Source organism: Sminthopsis crassicaudata, chromosome 3 (assembly GCF_048593235.1).
Source record: "Sminthopsis crassicaudata isolate SCR6 chromosome 3, ASM4859323v1, whole genome shotgun sequence".
NCBI lineage: Eukaryota > Metazoa > Chordata > Mammalia > Dasyuromorphia > Dasyuridae > Sminthopsis > Sminthopsis crassicaudata.
Genome location: NC_133619.1, coordinates 651,155,675 through 651,173,717, shown reverse-complemented (window position 1 = coordinate 651,173,717; position 18,043 = coordinate 651,155,675). Strand labels below are relative to the sequence as shown.

Sequence of the window (18,043 nt, the reverse complement as noted above, 5' to 3'; positions counted from 1 at the left end):
GGGAGGGCTTTGGGCAGGGGGTCCTGGTCTGTTTCTAACCCCTCCCCCCAATATCTGAGATGAGAAGGCTGGGAATGGCCGAGGGAGAAATTTTAGTCCCTTATCGTCTCCAAGCCTCAGTTTCCATTTCTGTTAAACGGCCAAGATATCCTCTATAATAATGCATCAGGGGAGGTTGTCTAAGTCATAGAATCAGAGGTTTAGAGCCCCCAAAAGACCCCAAAGGTCATTTTCTAGCCCAAAACTTGCATTTGACACATGAGAAGACTAAAGGACAGGAAAAAGGCATCATTTGTCCAGGGCCACAAAGCTAGTGCTGAGCAGTGTGTGAGCCCCGAGCATCCTTACTCCGAGGATCCTGTGGGCAGAAGCAGATGTAACAAAATATGAAGACACATGGGTGAACTGGGAGTGGGGGGAGAGAGTAGCATCTGCGTGTTGAACTTGGAGACTAGAACTCCTGTTCTAGCCTGGGTCTAGTCACAATCACTTTCAAGCTCAGTTTCCTCATGTAGAATAAAATGCATCCCCATATGTAAACGAGAGACCTCCCTCATAGAGTTTGTTATGAGGATCCAATGAGATAAAATATTTAGAGTGCTTTTCAAACCTGGGAGAGCTCTAGAACTGCTAGCTCTTATTATTATTATTCTGGGAAGTATTCAGGGAGGGCTCGTTGGGGGTCTGAGTGCTCGCCCCCTCTCTCCTTCCTCCAAGCTTTAATTCTTTCCTTTTCCTCCTGGGTTTAGAACTAACTGCAGGCTTTGGGATAGTCAGGACGAAAGAATAGAATTTAACCCTTTTTCCTCTCTGGACCTCAGTTTCCCCATCTGTGAAATGGGGCGGTTGGACTGGAAGATTTCAGAGCTCCCTTCTAGCTCTAATTCTTCTAATCCTATGAGCCTGGAGATGCTGGCCTGGGGTCAAAAGGACAAGCCGGAGAAGCTATGAAGGCCATGTGGGTTACTAAATACCATCAAGGAACATGCATTTATTAAGCCCCTACTGCGTGCTAGGCAAGGAACTGGGGACATGGATATAAAAACGAGACCATCGTGCTCTCAGGGCCCGGCACTCTAGGAGGCGGATATCCTGTTCTCCAGTGGGTGGGACACGATATGTACAGAATAAATGCGCAGTGATTTGGGGAACGTTAACAAAGGGGGGAATCGGGAAGGGGCTGGCAGGAGGAGTCTGAGGGGCGTCGGGTTTTAAAGCGAGGCGGTCAATGCCGGAGAGGGTGTGTGCAGGAATGGGGCGCCATGGAGGGCCTCTGGGGTGCTTGGGTTTGACTGGAGCATGATGGGGGATAAATATTGGGCAAATGGCCGGGAGAGATTGCTGGGCCGCAGAGCCCACACCCTGGGAGCAGGACGGAGCGCTGGGGCTCTGGCCTCTGAGAGGATCTGGGGGAGGCGGAGCGCCCTAATCCCTGTCTTCCTCTCTCTAGCCACTGACCATGGCGGCCCGCTGACCCCCGTGCTCGGCTGCCCCCGTGCCTCTTCGCTGCCCGGCGCTAGCCCCCCGGGGGTGTCCCTGTCTCGCCTGAGCCTGCCCAACCCCCGCCGCAGGCACGGCCCCTCCCCCGCTGCCCCGGTGGTGGCCGGCGGCCCCCCGGCTGCCAGCCTTCAGACTGGAGTCCCTGAAGCGCTGGACAGAGGCTCGGGGCCTGTGGTGTGAGAAGGGCGTCCAGGTGCTGCTGACCACGGTTGGTGCCTTCGCCGCCTTCGGCCTCATGACCATCGCCATCAGCACCGACTACTGGCTCTACACCAGGGCCTTCATCTGCAACACCACCAACCTGAGCGCCTCTGCCTCCGAGGACCCCCCAGCTCGAGGGCCCGGCGGGGTGGCGGAGAAGAGGGACCCCGGGGGGCTGACCCACTCCGGCCTCTGGAGGATCTGCTGCCTGGAAGGTACAGCGCGCTCCTCCCAGGGCCCGCCCAGCCCATCCTGATGCGCCTCCCCCGGGCTTCTCCGTGAAGTGGGAGGGTCCCGCTCCAATCTTTCTGGTTAATGTCATCCCAGCCCTTTTCTCCCATTCTCAGACTCCCTCCCAGGCGTCCCGGCACCCTTCCGGAGCGGGAGCCGCGCTGGCCCACCCTCAGGGTCTCTGAGCTTTCCCGGCTGGCTCTGACTCTGGAATTCTCTGGCGTTGTTCATTGCCTGGGGAGGAACAAGCAGTTATATAGTGCCTACTGTGTGCTAGTCCCCGCGCGAAACCTGACAGTTACTATCTCATTTGATTCTAACCCCGAAAGAGGTGCTATTTATCCCCGTTTTACAGGAGAGGAACCTGGCAGACAAGGCAAGGCCACTTGTCCAGGGTCTAGGGAGTGTCCGAGGCTGGGTCGGAACTCACATGTTCCCAACTCCAGGCCTGGTGTTCTATCCCCCCTAAGCAGAGATGCCTCCTCTTCCTGTCCTTTCCGAGCCTCAGGCTCCGCATCTGTTCAATGGGAGTTTTATGTTTGACCCAAGACACATGCTGGTCATTGAGCATCTTCCCACTTTGTGTGTTTTCATGGGTTCTTTCCCTTCTTGCTTCTGTCTCTCCCATGTTCCTTTCTTCCTGAGGTAGAGGAGCTGGTCATCCTCTTCAACTGCAAAACTTTGAGCTGAGAACAAGAGCTCTCCCCATCCTTTTATACTCCCCGCATTTAGCACAGTGAACGGTATACAGTAGGTACTTATGATTGAGTCTCCTTAAGAGCTCCCTCCCAAGGTCAGAAAAGAAAGAGCAAGCTTTTAAATGCCTACTATGCGCCAGGCAGGATGCTAAGTGAGGGGCTCCTAAGGAGCTCACAGTTTTACACTCCTCCTCTCTCCTCCCTCTTTTCTGGGAAGTGGGAAGGGTCTGCTCGTTGGGGCCCGGCCCAGCCCTTGCTCCGGACTCCGGGCGTCGTTCCTCTGCTTTCTCTCTGCTTCTGGCTCTCTCATCTTGCTCTTTTCTCCCCCTCTTGCTTCTGCCTCATTGCCCCTTTTCATCCATCCTCCCAGCATATTGTAGCTATTGTAGAACGTTGGATGGGAACTCCTTCCTGCTTCCCTCACCTCCCACTGTCACTTTGCAGGGACAAAAATGGAGGTCAAGGGAGAGAATCGGACCTGCTTAAAGCCATATGGGGTGGTGGGCCCCCCACCCCCAATCTAGAGTTATTCCCATTCTCTGAGAGACAGACAGACAGACACACACACACACACAGAGTCCGAAAGACAGAGATCAGTCAGAGACTGAAACCCTGGGAGCTTAGGCTCACCGACCTCTGGAGAGCCTGTGTGGGGAGCCTCCCACTTAGTGAAGGAAACTGGATGGAAGACCTTGGGCCAACTTTCCCCTTCCTTTCAACCCCAGAACCGCCCTCTGTGAGATGGGGGTGGGGGTGATCTCTCTGGAGCTTCCAACTTGAGCATTTTCTGATGCAAGGACACGGACACCCCCAAGGTAACTGCCTCCCCTCCCGCTCGTGCACCCTCCCACGGTTCTCCTCCCTCAGTCTCTGGGACTCCCGCCTCTGAGACCGGGGAAGGAGGCAGGGCAGTGGGCTCCCCTTGGCAGGAGGCCAGAGCCGAGTCCCCCGCCCGACTGAAGGAGAGGGAAGAGGGAATGGTCGGCGAGGCAGAGGGGCCCGGTCCCGGACCGGGTCCCCCTCCTGCTAATCTCCATCTCCCCTCTCCCCAGGACTGAAGCGGGGTGTCTGCGTGAAGATTAATCACTTCCCAGAAGACACAGATTACGACCATGACAGTGCAGAGTACCTACTCCGTAAGTAGGGGCTGGGAATTGGGAGTTGCCCCCCCCATCCTAGAGGGTGGAGCCTCGGATGCTCATCTTTGAAGCCCATTGGCTGGGATCCCCTGGCTTTTGATTGGCTGGGCGGACTCTCCGAGCTCGGGGAGAATCGGAGTATTCCGATCAGCCAGCCTGGGGATCCAGGACTGGGATTGGCCCCTCCCTTTGGGATGTCGAGGACTCCCTTCTGATTGGCTCCTTCTTACTCCGAGTGGATCTCGAAGCTGAGAAGTCGGCCCCGGGTCTTGGGGAAGGGGGGAGGGCTGCGTGTGACCTGGTCCTGGTCCTCCGCCAGGTGTGGTCCGAGCGTCCAGCATCTTCCCCATCCTCAGCGCCATCCTCCTGTTGCTGGGGGGCGTGTGTGTGGCTGCCTCTCGCGTCTACAAGTCCAAAAGGAACATCATCCTGGGGGCCGGCATTCTCTTTGTAGCCGCTGGTGAGGGCCGGACGGGGGACGGGGGCGGGAGCCCGGAACATCGGGGAGGGCAGAGAGGCCTAGGATCTCGGGCCCCGGTTCACAGAGCGAGGACGCGCTAGCGAGGGCGGGACTCAAGGTCAAGCCTAGGTCAAGGGCAGAATCGGGACCTGGGGAAGAGCTCGGAAGGTCCTGCAGAGGGAGCTTCAGAGAGAGGCCGGCAGGGGGAGCCTTAGACAAGAAGGGGGCAGTTAGGTAGGAGCTGGGACGGAGGCAGGGATTTAGCACCCCGAGTGGGACAGCAAACGGAGGATGGGCAAGAATTTAGGGAATGGGGGGAGCTCCTAAGGGGCGGGGCTTGGGAGAGACAGGGCTTAAGCGGAGGGGCGGGGCTTATGAAAGGAAAGGGCTCAGGAGAAGGGCCAGGGTCTGGAAGGGGGAAGGGCTCAGGAGAAAAGGCGGGGTTTAGGAGAAGGGAGCACTTGGAAGAGAGGGGCGGGGTTTTGAAGGGGCAGGGCTAAAACGAAGGGGCGGGGCTTATGAAGGAAAGGGCTCAGGAGAAGGGCCGGGGTCTGGAAGGGGGAAGGGCTCAGGAGAAGGGCCGGGGTCTGGAAGGGGGAAGGGCTCAGGAGAAGGGCCGGGGTCTGGAAGGGGGAAGGGCTCAGGAGAAGGGCCGGGGTCTGGAAGGGGGAAGGGCTCAGGAGAAGGGCCGGGGTCTGGAAGGGGGAAGGGCTCAGGAGAAGGGCCGGGGTCTGGAAGGGGGAAGGGCTCAGAAGGGCCGGGGTTTGGAGAAGGGAGGACTTGGAAGAGGGGGCGGGGCTTGAGAGCACCCGAGGGAAACTGAGAAGGGGGAAGTCTTAGAAGAGGAGGAGCTGGAGTCAGGGGGAGGGAGTCCGGTGGCTGCAGGCGGGGTCACGAGAGATGGGGAGAGGTTTCGGAAAGGTGGAGGGCGGGGCTTAGGCCAGGAGGCCGCCGAGTTTAGGAAAGGAAAGCTTAGAGAGCTCGCTTGGAAGGGGAGGACTTGGAAGGGCCGGAGGAGGGGAGGGGCTTAGAGAAAGGAGAAGGCTCTGGAGAGCCGGACTCTGGGGAGCCCTGGAGGCCTTGGGCGAGGGGGCGGGCTCGGGCAGGAAGGAGGCGGGGCTTAGGCGAGGGGGCGGGGCGGGGCGCCGCGGCGGCTGTGGAGGCTCTCCCAGGCTGACGGTTGCGCCCCTTCCCCGTCCCCCTGGTTGTGTCTCCCTCCCTCCCGCCGCCCGTCTCTCGGTCCCTGGGTCCCGCGCGGCCGGGCAGGGCTCAGCAACATCATCGGCGTGATCGTGTACATCTCGGCGAACGCGGGCGAGCCGGGGCCCAAGCGGGACGACGAGAAGAAGAGCCACTACTCGTACGGCTGGTCCTTCTACTTCGGGGGGCTCTCCTTCATCCTGGCCGAGATGATCGGCGTGCTCGCCGTGAACATTTACATCGAGAGGAACCGCGAGGCTCACTGCCAGTCCCGGGCGGACCTGCTCAAGCCCGGCGGCCGGGCCGGGGGCGGCGGCGGCGGCGGGGGCGGCGGCGGCGGCGGGGGGCCCCCCTCGGCCATCCTCCGCCTGCCCAGCTACCGCTTCCGCTACCGCCGCCGCTCGCGCTCCAGCTCCCGCTCGAGCGAGCCCTCGCCCTCTCGGGACACGTCGCCGCAGGGCTTCCCCTCCACGGACATCTCCATGTACACGCTGAGCCGAGACCCGTCCAAAGGCAGCGTGGGCGCCGGGCTCGGAGGGCCGCCCGGAGGAGGCGGCGGCGGCGGCGGCGGGGGCGGGGGCGGGGGCGGGGCGGGGGGTCCCTACGGACGGCCGAGCGGGAGCGCTCGGGCTCGGGCTTCCTGACGCTGCACAACGCCTTCCCCAAGGAAGCCAGCGGGGTGACGGTGACCGTGACCGGGCCGGGCTCCGCCCCCGGGGCCGCCGGGACCCTCAGTAAAGAGGCGGCAGCCAGCGGGGCGTCCAACACCAACACCCTGAACAGGAAGACCACGCCGGTGTAGGGGGCGGGCCGGCCGGGGTGCTGGGAGGGGGTGGGGGCCCGCTGGCGGGCGAGCGGACGAGCCACGAGGCGCCGAGAAGGGGGCCGGCAGCCGACGCTCGGCCCAGCCTGGACGTGGGAGGCTGGGGATCCCGGCCCACCCACCACCCACCGCGGCAGGGACACGACGGGATCCAGACCGGGGACGTGGGGGGCGGGGGCGGGGCTGGGGGGGCTGTAGTGTTTTTTGCAGTTTTCAAATTGTATTTTTTTTGCTGTTTGCATGGGGGGGGCGGGAATGGGGTTGGGGAGGGTCTTACCTGGCCCGGTCCAGGGAGCACAGGGGACCCTGACACACAGAATGGGAAAGCCAGAGGGAGGCAGAGCAAAGAGGGTGGGGAAGGAGAGGCCCAGAATGGGGGAGACTCCGAGACGGCCGCTTGTACATTTACCCACAATGCCATGCTCCTCTCCCTCGGAGGCCGACGGAAGGAGACTTTGGGGGAGAGGAGGAAAAGTAGGGAAAGCCAGCGCGTGAACCCGCTGCTTAGCACCGAGCCCGGGGCACGGGAGGAGCTCACAGACAGAGGAGGAGCCCGGGGAGGACAGGCAGATGTAGAGAGGGCAGAGGGTGCCAGCCGAAGGACAGTCAACCAGCAAGCAAGGGAGGGACAAAGACACGAAAAATCAAATTACTATCAAATAATCAAATCACTATAAAGTAATAGAGGGAAGAGAATCTGTCTAGGCCGGGGACAATCAACCAGCAAGCAAAGGAGTGATAAAGACGCGAAAAATCAAATTACTATAAAATAATAAAGTGAGGGATGCAAAGGAGTGACAAAGACATGAAAAATCAGCATCAAATGACTAGAATAATAAAGCCCCCAAAGGACACAGCGCTCGGAACAGAAGAGACAGCAGACATTTCTGTGTGTGCGTGTAAGTGTATACACGCACCCGCGCGTACACAGACACGGCATCAAATGCAGAGTAGATGAGCCCAGAGAGCCATGGGAGGGCAGAGGGACAAAGGCTCCTACTGAGCTCTGCACAGATACGCGTCACCCCTGGAGATGAGACAGTGACCCAGAGACAAGGGGACACACCGGAGGGAGAGAGGTACAAGTAGGGAGGCCCGATGGGAGAGACAGGGAAGGCTTAACGGCTGCAGAGAGATGCTGAGGGCCAGCGGCCAGAGGGAGGGGCTGAGGAATCTGGGATAGGGCGAGCCGAAGGGCATCCGGTCAGCTGTTGTCACCGGGAGGCAGGATCGCAATCTGCCTCCATCCCTGCCTCCCTGACGGGCCTGGCTCCGGCGCCTCACCCTGCGGATGTCCCGGTCCCGGTTGCCGGCTGGGGCTGCAGGCTCGGGGCTGGGCTGGCACGGACCACCCGGTGAGGGTGTCCTGTCTAATAAAGTTGATGAAGAGAACGGTGTGGGCTGTTATTCCAGCTGGGCCCCCTTCCTAGGGGAAGGCCAGATTTCATCTCTCCCTCCCTTGGGAGGACCCAGGCATCCCTTTCCCCCAGTCCCTGCCCTCTCCAGGGCCCAGGCATCCAGGCTCCAGCTCCTCCCACCCCAGCCTCCCTCCCTCCACTTGTTCCCTTAAAATACCCACAACAGGTGCGGGTGTTACTTACATGGTGGGGCCCAAAATAGCCCCAGAGGCCTCGCTTGGGGGGAGGGCCGCCTGCCTGTCTGTGTGGGTCAGGGGGGAGGCCACAGTCGGAGCAGAGCGTGCTGGGGGCAGCGGTGCCGGGGACCCCGAGCGGCCGGGGAGAGAAGTGGGGCTGGGGGCCGAGCCTGAGCTGGAGGCCCGGCCAGCCACCTGGGGCCTGGGGGAGCCCGGTGGGGCTGGACCCCTTCTCCCCCAGCCACCATGATGTGGTCTAACTTTTTCATCCAGGAGGAGGAAAGACGCCGGGCTGACGCAGCGCGGAGGAGAGCCCAAAGGCCCGGCCTGGCCCGGGAGCGCCGCGGCCCGATCAAGCTGGCCCTACTGCTGGCCGGCATGGGCACGGCCCTGGCGGTCCTGGCCGTGGGCACTGAGTTCTGGGTGGAGCTGGGCACCAAAAGGGGCAACGGCACGAGTGGCGTGTGTGAAGCTGCCCACCTCGGGCTGTGGCGAGTGTGTGCCAAGAGGCTCTGGCTGGAAGACCTGCCCCCCAACAGGGAGACCTGTGGCCCTGCTGAGTTACCTGGAGGTGAGGACCGCAAGGGTGGCCCGGGGGGATGGGGAGACCCTGAGAGAGGCGGACCCAGGGGGAGGCCCTAAGGGTCTCCGAGTCCGCTGGGACGGACCCCGCCTTTTACAGAGAAGGAAACTAAGGCTCAGGAAAATCGGGGGCTCCCAGGAAGGAGACAGTGAGTCAGGGACTCTGAGGCAGAGGAGAAGGGCTAGAGGGAGACCGAGGCAGAGATCCTGGGAACTCGAGGAAACAGGAGGCCCGGACTTCGATGGGGTGGGCTCGGCTGGAAGTAGGTTAGGGCCGCCTAGACCTGCCGAGTGCTCTGGGGGATGGGGACATGGTCCAGACGGGGGATGGAGACACAGCCGGCTTTCGGACTGACCAGCTCAAGGGGAAAGGGATGATGACGATGGCAGGCCAGCCAGAAAGGACGCAGAGATGCTTTCAGCCCCGGACCTCCTGGGGAGCCACCGGGGGCAGTGCAAGCTGTTCCAGGGGGAGGGGACAGTCTAGAGCTGCTCTGTGGGAGAGCTCACTCGGCGCCCAGAGAGCCCCGGGGGAGCCGGAGAGACAGCCAACATCTCCGGCTTCCTGGGGAGACCTAGCGGCGGCCCAGGACGCCTGTCTGCTCCTCCCCCGGGAGGACCGCCGATCTCTCCAGGAAGACGTGGCGGTCCCGGCTATGTCCGAAGTACTCGGAACTCTGAGATGGGACAAAGAGCCGGACCTCGAGGGCTAGGGAGAATGCAGGGGCTGCCCACAGCTGAGAGACCTGAGAGCCGAAGCCTGAGGCACCTCGGGCTGCGCCTGAGCTCTCCAGAGAACCCTGGCACTAATACCCCTGAGCTCCCCGGGAAGCAGGCCTGCCGCCCAGATCTGGCCTGCCTTGGGGAGATAGACATGACCGGGCCTCCGAGCTCCCTGGAGATGATGGACAGCCCAGACCATCCAGGGAGGCGTGGCGCTGAGCTCCGACCCAGCTGGATCAGAACCAGTTAGACCCCCATGATCCTCACTGAGCTCCAGGGGAGTCACGGACTGCTCACTGCCATTGTCCCAGGGACACGGAGGACGCTCGGAGCTTGCACCCCTTGCCCCGGCTCTGGCCCGAGAGACTTAGAGAGAGGCGGGCAGCCGTGGGGATTGAGCCGGGCCTCTGATGGTCCCAGCCTGGACCAGGGCAGAGCTCCCGGGGAGGGCCAGGCCCCAGGCTGCCTCGGGAAGGGGCTGGAGGGGGACAGCCCCGACTTCTGAGTGGAGACGGCCTCGATGTTTGGCGGCCCGGGGGGACGGAGTTGGTGCAACCCTGCAGCTCTCTGGGGGACGTTAAGATGATCCTGAGCGTGCCAGGGACAGTGCCGGGGATGCCAGGCTGAGAAAGCTAAAGACAAGACCCAGAACTCGGCCAAGCCAAGGGGCACCGAGTGGCCTGGACCTTTGGCTGGCCCAGGAAGCTGAGAGGGGTCACTGGCATGAGCACGCTGGGGAGAGAGCACCGGTTTACACATCAACCCCCGTGAGAGGGAGCAAGGTCCCCCCTTGGCCGAATCCGAGGCAAGGCGATGCTAGGGAGATGTTCCGGGGAGCGACCCGGCCCCTAACTGATCCAGGGAGAAGGATCTAGAACCCCCCCCAGCTGCTCCCCAAGATGGCTGATTCCGCCTGCCGCTCCTGGGCTTTGCGAAGATGCCCTACTCCCCTTACTGACGGGGGGCTGCAGAGATGAGTTCTGACTTAAACTGGGAGATGCCGATGCGTTCCTGACCTCTGCCTGTTCCCGGGAGCCCGGGAAGGAAACGGGCAGGTGACCCACAGCACCCTGACCTCAGCTCAGCTCTGGGAAAAGTCCTCGAGACTTTGTGGGGATCCTCCAGACCGCTGGCTCCCCTGGGGGGCAGAGACAGTCCTGGGCCACGAGTGCCCAAAGACGGGGAGCCAGCACACACCCGGCTGCCCCAGGAGGACCGGCTGGAAGGTTCTGGGAACCCCACAGTCCAGCAAGGTTCCTGCCTAGGCATAGCTGGGAGCAACTGACAACCAGCCTCGGAAGCTCACCCGGCTAAGGGAGGAAGGAACCGCTGGCGGCCCCAGGGACATGGGGAGACATCCTCCAACCTAGGCTGGACCCTGCGGGAGGGAGGGACAGAGAGGGAGAGAAAAGGAGAGGGAGAGAAATACAGAGAGTCACAGAGAGGGAGAGACAGAGACAGAGAAAAAAGAGGGGAGAGACACAGACAGAGAGAGAGGAGAGACAGAGAGAGACAGAGATGGGAGAGACACAAAGGGAGAGACACAGAGAGAGAGGAGAGACACAGAGAGACAGAGATGGGAGAGACACAGAGGGAGAGACACAGAGGGAGAGACACAGAAAGAGAGGAGAGTCAGAGACAGAGAGAGACAGACACAGAGAGGGAGAGACAGAGACAGAGAAAAAAGAGAGGAGAGACAGAGACAGAGAGAGAGGAGAGACAGAGAGGGAGAAACAGAGAGAGAGGAGAGTCAGAGACAGACACAGAGAGGGAGAGACACAGAGGGAGAGACACAGAGAGAGAGGAGAGACAGAGACAGACACAGAGAGGGAGAGACACAGAGGGAGAGACACAGAGAGAGAGAGGAGAGACAGAGACAGACACAGAGAGGGAGAGACACAGAGGGAGAGGAGAGACAGAAAAGGAGAGGGAGAGAAATACAGAGAGACACAGAGATAGAGAGGGAGAGAGACAGAAAGAGGGAAAGAGTCCAGTCTTGGGGCGACAGAGAGAAGCTTCTTTGGAAGGCAGAGACAGGGCCCTGACCTCGGACTGGCCCCTGGAGAACAAGAATTGACAGAATTAACTTGTTTGCGGAGAAGGACGTTGAAGGAGCTGGGAATTCTGACCCCTGGGAAGGGAGAGAGAGATGCTGATCCACCTGGACAGGTGTCAAACCTCAGACTCCTGAGCCCTCCATCCAGTTGTAGAAGAGGTCAGGGTAGCCGTCTGATCAAAAACATAGAAGCCCCAGACTTCCTCAAGCTAGGAGGCTGGGACGCACCTAATAAGATAAATGTCAGCCAATAATTTTATATTCTTAAGCCTGAGTTTAAAAAGAAAGGTAATGAAGAAGGCAGACAGCAGTGCAGCTGAAAAAAAAATCTGGAGGTCTCAGTGGACTGCAAGCTCAGTGGGAGGCGAAAGCCGCAGTGGGATAAGGCGGCCCACTTGGCTAATGGGCCCAGCTTCCGGGATGGGCGAGTCTCACATCCTGGGTCTTCACCACAGCTTTTAGTTCTGGGAGGGAGTTTGAGGATATTGATAGGAGGGGAATAGACAGGAGGGGCCTTGAATCTGGTCATATGAGGCTCAGTGGAAGGGCTCAGAATGTGGAGCCTGGAGAAGGGAGGACTCATGGGGAGGAGGGAGGGGACAATCGAGAGCCAGGCAAGGCTCAGCAGACGCCTGCTTCGGGAAGGGCTGCGCTGGATCTCTCTGAATTTCCCGATCGCCCCTCATTGGTGACTCAGAGGGTTTGCCCAGACTTCTCTCTGTAAGCCAGAGAATAGATTCAGGAAAGTGGGAGGTGGAGGCGGCGAGATTCAGACCCTCCTGGAGCTCCCGGAAGCCCCCCTCCCCCGCGGGGCCCACGGCAGCCGCGGCCTGCTGGGAAAAGGGGCCGGGGCCTCTGGGGGCGCAGCGTGACCCCAGGGCCACGACGGCCAGCCCGACGCCTTCCCTGCGTCCCTCAGGCGCCACCTACTCGTCTCGGTACTGGGGCACAGGGCGGCGGGTGCTCGTTATTCCCATTTCTCAGAGGAGGAAGCAGATACACATGGGAAGATCGGCCGAAGTCCTCGGTCTTTATTCTTGGTCTTTAGGGGTGGGGGTGAAGGGAAGGTTCGCAGGCTCTCCATGACCTCCCTTCTCCTCGTCTACAGCCAAAGGGACCCCGGCTTGTCTTCCTCCACCCCTAGTCTGTCCCACAATTCTCTGGGCCATTTTCCGGCCTATGCTAATGGAGTATTGTCCAAAGGGTAAAGAGCCTCGGTGCATGGGCTCAGAGCCCTTCACGCACACAGAGGACGGTGACTGCTCCAGGATCAGCTGGCTGCAAGAGCCAGAGCTTCCTCTCCTCCTTTGTCTTCCGTCCCCTTCTCTTCCTTTCCCTGACTTCAGGCCGCTCCCCGTGTCAGCATCCCTCCCAAGTATCTGTGTCTTCTTCCCACAGAGGCGAACTGCTCTTACTTCAGATTCTTCACCACAGGGGAGAACAACCGGATCCTGCAGCGGACGACGAAAAAAGGTAGGTCCTCCTCGCCCTTGGGTCTGGTGTCTGGGGGGCCAAGGTTCAGGCCCTCGCGGAGCCTGAGGGAAGTCATCTGGCTCCACTCCATTCTAAACTCCCTCCCCCATTGAAGCGAAGGGACTTCCCTAGAGTTGCCTGGGCAGCCAGGGTGGGCTCCTGCTCCCACACGGCCACCGCTTGCCTTCCTCAGGTAGGCCGGGACGGAGCTGTCTCTAACGTTCCTTCCTTCCCCACCTCCCTCTGCTGCCCTCCCCCCCTCCCAGAGCTGGGAGTAGCTGCCGCCATCACTGCCACTCTGGCCCTGGCTATCACGGTCCTAGGTTGCATCTGTGTCATCATGGTCCTCAGCAAAGGCGCCGAGTTCCTGCTCACCCACGCGGCGGTCTGCTTCAGCCTCTCAGGTAGGGATCTGCCTGGCTCCCCACACTCTATGCTGGCCGGCCCGGCCCCAGCCTGACCATTTGCATCATTCAGCACCGTTGCATGCTGGAAGCTGTGACTTCCAGAGACAGTGTTAGGGTTACTAGGTGAGTTCTCACCTTGTAATGGTCCAGACAACCTGAGTTCTCACCTAGTAATAATGTATTGGGAGTGGAAGTCTCCAAGGACCGTGGCCCCCTGGGAGTTGTAGTTCTCAGAGCCTTAGCCACTCAGCGCTAGCACACAGTAGGCGCTTATAAATGGTCGATGACTTGCTGGCGCTGCAGGTTGGGAGTCATAATTCTTGATGCATCCTGAGATTTGTAGACCCCAGAAGCTGCCCGCCAGGAGCTGAGACCACTGGGCCTGGGCGGCTGAGTGGGGCACTGGGCTCCCTTTTCCCATTCTCTCCCCACAGGACTTTTGCTGCTGGTGAGCCTCGAGCTGTTCCGCCAGGGCGTCCGCGAGCTGCTGGCCAGGACTGGGCCAGGCCCGGCCCCTTGGCTGGGTTACGAGTACTCCTGGTCGGTGGCCTGTGCTCTTGCGGCTGCTGCCCTGCTGCTCCTGGGGGGGGGCTCCTTCCTGCTACTGGCTCTGCCCTCCAGCACCTGGGGGATGTGCTGCCCCCAGCGTCCAGGTGATCGTGGGGCTGGAGGAGCGGGAGCCACCTAACAGCCAATTCCCTTCCAAAATGGGCAGGCTTCTTTGGGTCCCCCGAGATCCCCTGTGACCCCCTGCCCAGCCTCATGCCATGGAGCTGCTCAGAGATCTCCCCAGCCTTAGAGAGTGGGATCTCCTCGGACCTTAACCCAGCCTCAGGGACAGCATAAGCTCTCCTGGCACCGTAGGAGCGGATCCTCTTGGTTGCCAGCCGATGCCAAGGAAGGGGTCCCATTGGTACGAGTGAATAACCTCCAGTTTCCGTTTGGGCCTCCGTCACTTGCTGAGTTGCAGAGAGCAGACCTCTTCCTCTCCCCGTGTGTCTCTGAGGAATAGATTCCTTCTTCTCCCCTCTCTTCCCGCCCTGGCCGCCAACCCGCCCCCACCCCCCCAAATGCAGGGAGCAGATAGATCCCTTGTGGCTCCTCCAGCCTCTCCCTGGACCCAGGGAGCGGATCCCTTGCTACCTCTGCCCATCCATGGAGAGTCGTCTGTGCCTCTCTGACAACTCTTCATCTTCTCCCTGTTCTGGGTCCTTTTTCTGATCCTGGAGACCACTGGCTCCCCTCCAACGGACCATCCCCTCTCCCTCCCTTTGTATATATGTCGCACTAAACCTTGGAGTATAGGGGTGGGTTCTTACAGACGAGGGTCCCTGCGGAGGCAGATGGGGACCTGATAGGGGCAGGGAGAGATCACAGGGGATTCCTCTCCTTTGCCCTAATTTATTTATTGGGGAATAGAATGTGCTTGGAACACGGGCAAAGTTGTGGACTGGGACCGCTTGGGTTCCTCCTCCACCTTCTGCAGCCCAGGATTAAAGCTTGGGAATTGAAATGATCTCAAGTGTGTCCCTTTCTTCACAAGTGGATGGGGTGGGGGATCTCTAGGAGGGTATACTGCCCCACACATGCCTCATGTCTCCCCCAGGGCCACAGTTACACAGAAAACAGCCTGCGTCCCTGGCAGGAAAGACTACAATAGGGGAATTCAGCCCCACTGGAGCGGACAGAGAAGTATAGCCACTAGTGGTTTTTGTGGACTTGGAAGGAGGTCTCCTGTGATGTGGCGCAGGTTCACATTTTTAATCAGTTACTTAGACGAAGGTAGAGAGAGCACGCTCTTAAATTTGTAGCTGCGTGAAGTGGTGAACACACCGGAGGAAAAAAACACATCTTCATAGGTGAGAGCATTGGACTAAATCTAATCTGATGAAATTGAGTAGACATGGATGGAAAGTCTTACATTTGGTCTTTAGAATTCAACATTATAAAGTGTAACATAGGGAAGAATTAGGGTTACCCAACAATTCGTCTATTTTTTTTTCCATGAGGCACTTGGGGTTAAGTGACTTGCCCAGGGTCCCACAGCCAGGAAGTGTTAAGTGACCGAAGCCAGATTTGAACTCAGATCCTCCTGACTTCAGGGCTGGTTCTCTATCCACTGCACCAACCAGCTGCTCCAAAATTTTGGGTTTTTTTTTTTTAAGAAAAAAGATTTTAGTGGGCCCTAATAGAAAGATGAATGGATAATGTGACAGGACAGCCTTAAAGAAGAGGCTACATTGAAGGGAGGTCGAGTTTGCCATCATCATCATCACCATGTGCTAAGAACTTTACAGGCATCTTACTTGATCTTCACAATGAGTCTGTGAGGGAAGCTCAGTTATCATCTCCATGCTAAGTGGGTGGCTGTGATGACTGCGTTGGCATCCTGCATATCTTAGGAGTCAAGATAAGCAAAAGTCTACTTTAGTGGTAGAAGTGAAGGGAATGGCTGCATAGGGTCTTCACAACCTCACCCCCTCATGTCCCACCAGAGTGATTCTGGCTCATCTCTCTCCACCTCCTAGTCCCTCCCACAGTTCTCTGCATACACCAAATGACTGGGCCAGGATAGGGGGAAGGGCCATTTTCCAAGCATATTCTTATAGCGTAATGTCCAATTGGTAATTAGCCTCACGTGCTCGATTGTCTGTCCTCAGTGCATTGACTCAAGAGTTTCAGCCCTTTACATCTCCCACTTTCCTTTGTTTTAGAACACAGGTGGTCACGCCATTCCTGACTTCTCAGGAGGGGAGATGAAAAGCCCCAAAGGGAAGTGGGGATTTGCTAGCGGATTTCTGGGCTGAAGGGTCTTATTAGATACAGGTATGCACAAACCCATCAGCATGGGAGGTAGCACATAGCAATAACGCAGAGGCTATTAGTGGTGACTCTCCCCACAGTCAGTGCAGGCTCGATGTGGTTTAACAAACAGGAATTGTACATGCAAGTAGTGATATAACAAAATATAAAATATATAAATATAAAATATAAATCAACACGGTCTTGTAAAAGATTTCCAGAAGTCCTAGAAGGAGGGTATGTAAACATCAGTCACACATATGCCTTCTTCAGCAGCCAAGAGATAGTCCAAAACCAGTCTATTGTCCATTGCTTCATGTGTCAGGGAATCCATGATCCCTGCAAGTTTTGGAAGTCCTACAACAGTCTTTTTATATGTTAGGGAATCCAACGGTCCCTACAGGTTTTGAAATCCTACAACAGTCTTGTCATGTCTCAGAGAATCCATCGACTCCTGAGGGTTTTCAAGTCCTACAACAATCTTTTCATGTCTCAGGGATTCCAATGATTCCTGAGGATTTTGAAGTCCAACAATTTTTGATGTCCATGAGTCAAATGCCATAACGGCCAGGCTCTTTCAGTGGTGGGCACAGTCAGCAACGGAACCACCCGATGTTTCTTGGGTCTTCTTCTTTTCAAGGGTGTGCTCTGTCTCTCTCTGAAGGACAAGGCGAATAAGGCTCGTTGGCACCCATTTGATTCCTTCTCCATCTGTAGAGATACAGAGGCACCCATAGCAGTCCTTCATCAAGGAGACAGTTAACATATCCCCCCAAGCAGTTAACCTACGGGTCCATTCCATTCATTTCTGACTCTCTCCACATGACCTGGCGATTATCTAGAGATAGTGGAGCTGCTCTCACTGGACCCTGCCCTTCCAGGGAGTTATAAAGCCTGTCTGCCGGAGCCAGTGCATCTTTATCAAAAATCAAGAAGTTAATAGTATAAAGAGCTAGATTTAGAAGTTCTCTAGGGTTACTGTGGCTCCCCCTTTTTTTTGTTTTTGGAGGAGTGTCTTAATATCTCTTTCTCCTCTCTACTGTTGCCTGTCCTTGAGGATTAAAAGGTATGCCAGTAATATGTAAAATCTTATACTGTGCACAAACGTGTACAATATGTTTAGAAGTATATGCAGATCTATTGTCTGTTTTTATTGTTTGTGGCACACCCAAAGTTACAAATGCTTGTGTAAGGACAGACCACTCGGGCTGTCTCTTTTGCTGCTGGTATTACAAAAGTGAATCCTGAAAAGGTGTGTACCACGACATGGATAAAAGATAGACGACCAAAAGATTTATAATGGGTCACGTCCATTTGCCAGATTTTATTAGGTCTCAAACTATGAGGGTTCTTCACTGGAGTGAGTGTAGGAGCATGGAAAGGAAGGCAAGCTGTACAGGCTTTTACTATGCTCCTAGCTTCTTCTCGTTATTCCAAACTGCAAACGTAAAGCTCGGGCAGCCTGATGATATTTAGAATGAGATTCTTGGGATTCTTGAAATAAAGGAGTACTGGCCAGCATGGTTAGAAGACTATGTTATCATCAAAAATAGGACCTGGACGGCCACTATGAGAGTGGACATGCAAGATATAGATCTTACCTGGATGCTTTCTCACTTGCTCTTGAAGTTCCTTAAAGAGCTGATATATATTGGAGGCTACAAATTTTATTTGGGCTGTGGCAATTCTTTGTACCATACCTACTGAATAGGCCGAATCAGATATTATATTTATATCTTCTGGATGATAAGTAAGAGTTAGAATGATTGCATACAATTCATTTTACTAAGTGGACTGAAAAGGAGTTCTGACTACTCTCTTTATAGTTAAGTCACAAGAGTATACAGCACAAATATTATGTTTGGCTGCATCTAAAAAGATAGTTGGTCCTGTAAGAGGAACTTTAAAAACCTTTTCTTCAAGAATCCATCACCAATTATGTAGCAGTCTGGTTATCTTTAATGGAGACCCGTGTGTAAAATTTGGAGCCAGGGCTAATAAAATTTGCCACTCTGGGATGGTTTCACAGCACACATTAACTTGTGCATTAGTATAAAAGGTATATATCTTGTTAGGTCTAATCCCAGATAATTGTACTGCTCGTTTAATGGCCTTTAATAAAATTCTAGCCACAAGCACTGGGTAAGGAATAAG

General features: G+C 57.1%; 2 protein-coding genes across 3 annotated transcripts; both read left to right on the top strand.

Annotated features, from left to right (window-relative positions):
- Positions 1 to 1,567: 1,567 nt before the first annotated feature.
- On the top strand, positions 1,568 to 6,241 carry CACNG8 (calcium voltage-gated channel auxiliary subunit gamma 8). The gene is given in 5 exon segments (XM_074307380.1): positions 1,568 to 1,916; positions 3,683 to 3,766; positions 4,089 to 4,229; positions 5,496 to 6,029; positions 6,032 to 6,241. Coding segments are annotated over 5 exon segments (1,140 nt in total). The 5' UTR covers positions 1,568 to 1,735; the 3' UTR covers positions 6,232 to 6,241.
- Positions 5,356 to 14,600, top strand: CACNG6 (calcium voltage-gated channel auxiliary subunit gamma 6). Of its 2 annotated transcripts, XM_074307379.1 has the most exons (5): positions 5,356 to 5,589; positions 8,120 to 8,417; positions 12,606 to 12,680; positions 12,947 to 13,084; positions 13,522 to 14,600. In XM_074307379.1, the coding sequence occupies exons 2-5, from the start codon at positions 8,225 to 8,227 to the stop codon at positions 13,773 to 13,775; spliced, it is 660 nt and encodes a 219-aa protein (XP_074163480.1). In that variant the 5' UTR covers positions 5,356 to 5,589; positions 8,120 to 8,224; the 3' UTR covers positions 13,776 to 14,600. The 2 variants fall into 2 exon arrangements, with proteins under 2 accessions (XP_074163480.1, XP_074163479.1); XM_074307378.1 differs by lacking the exon at positions 5,356 to 5,589 and having other exon boundaries at positions 6,530 to 8,417.
- Positions 14,601 to 18,043: the final 3,443 nt, after the last annotated feature.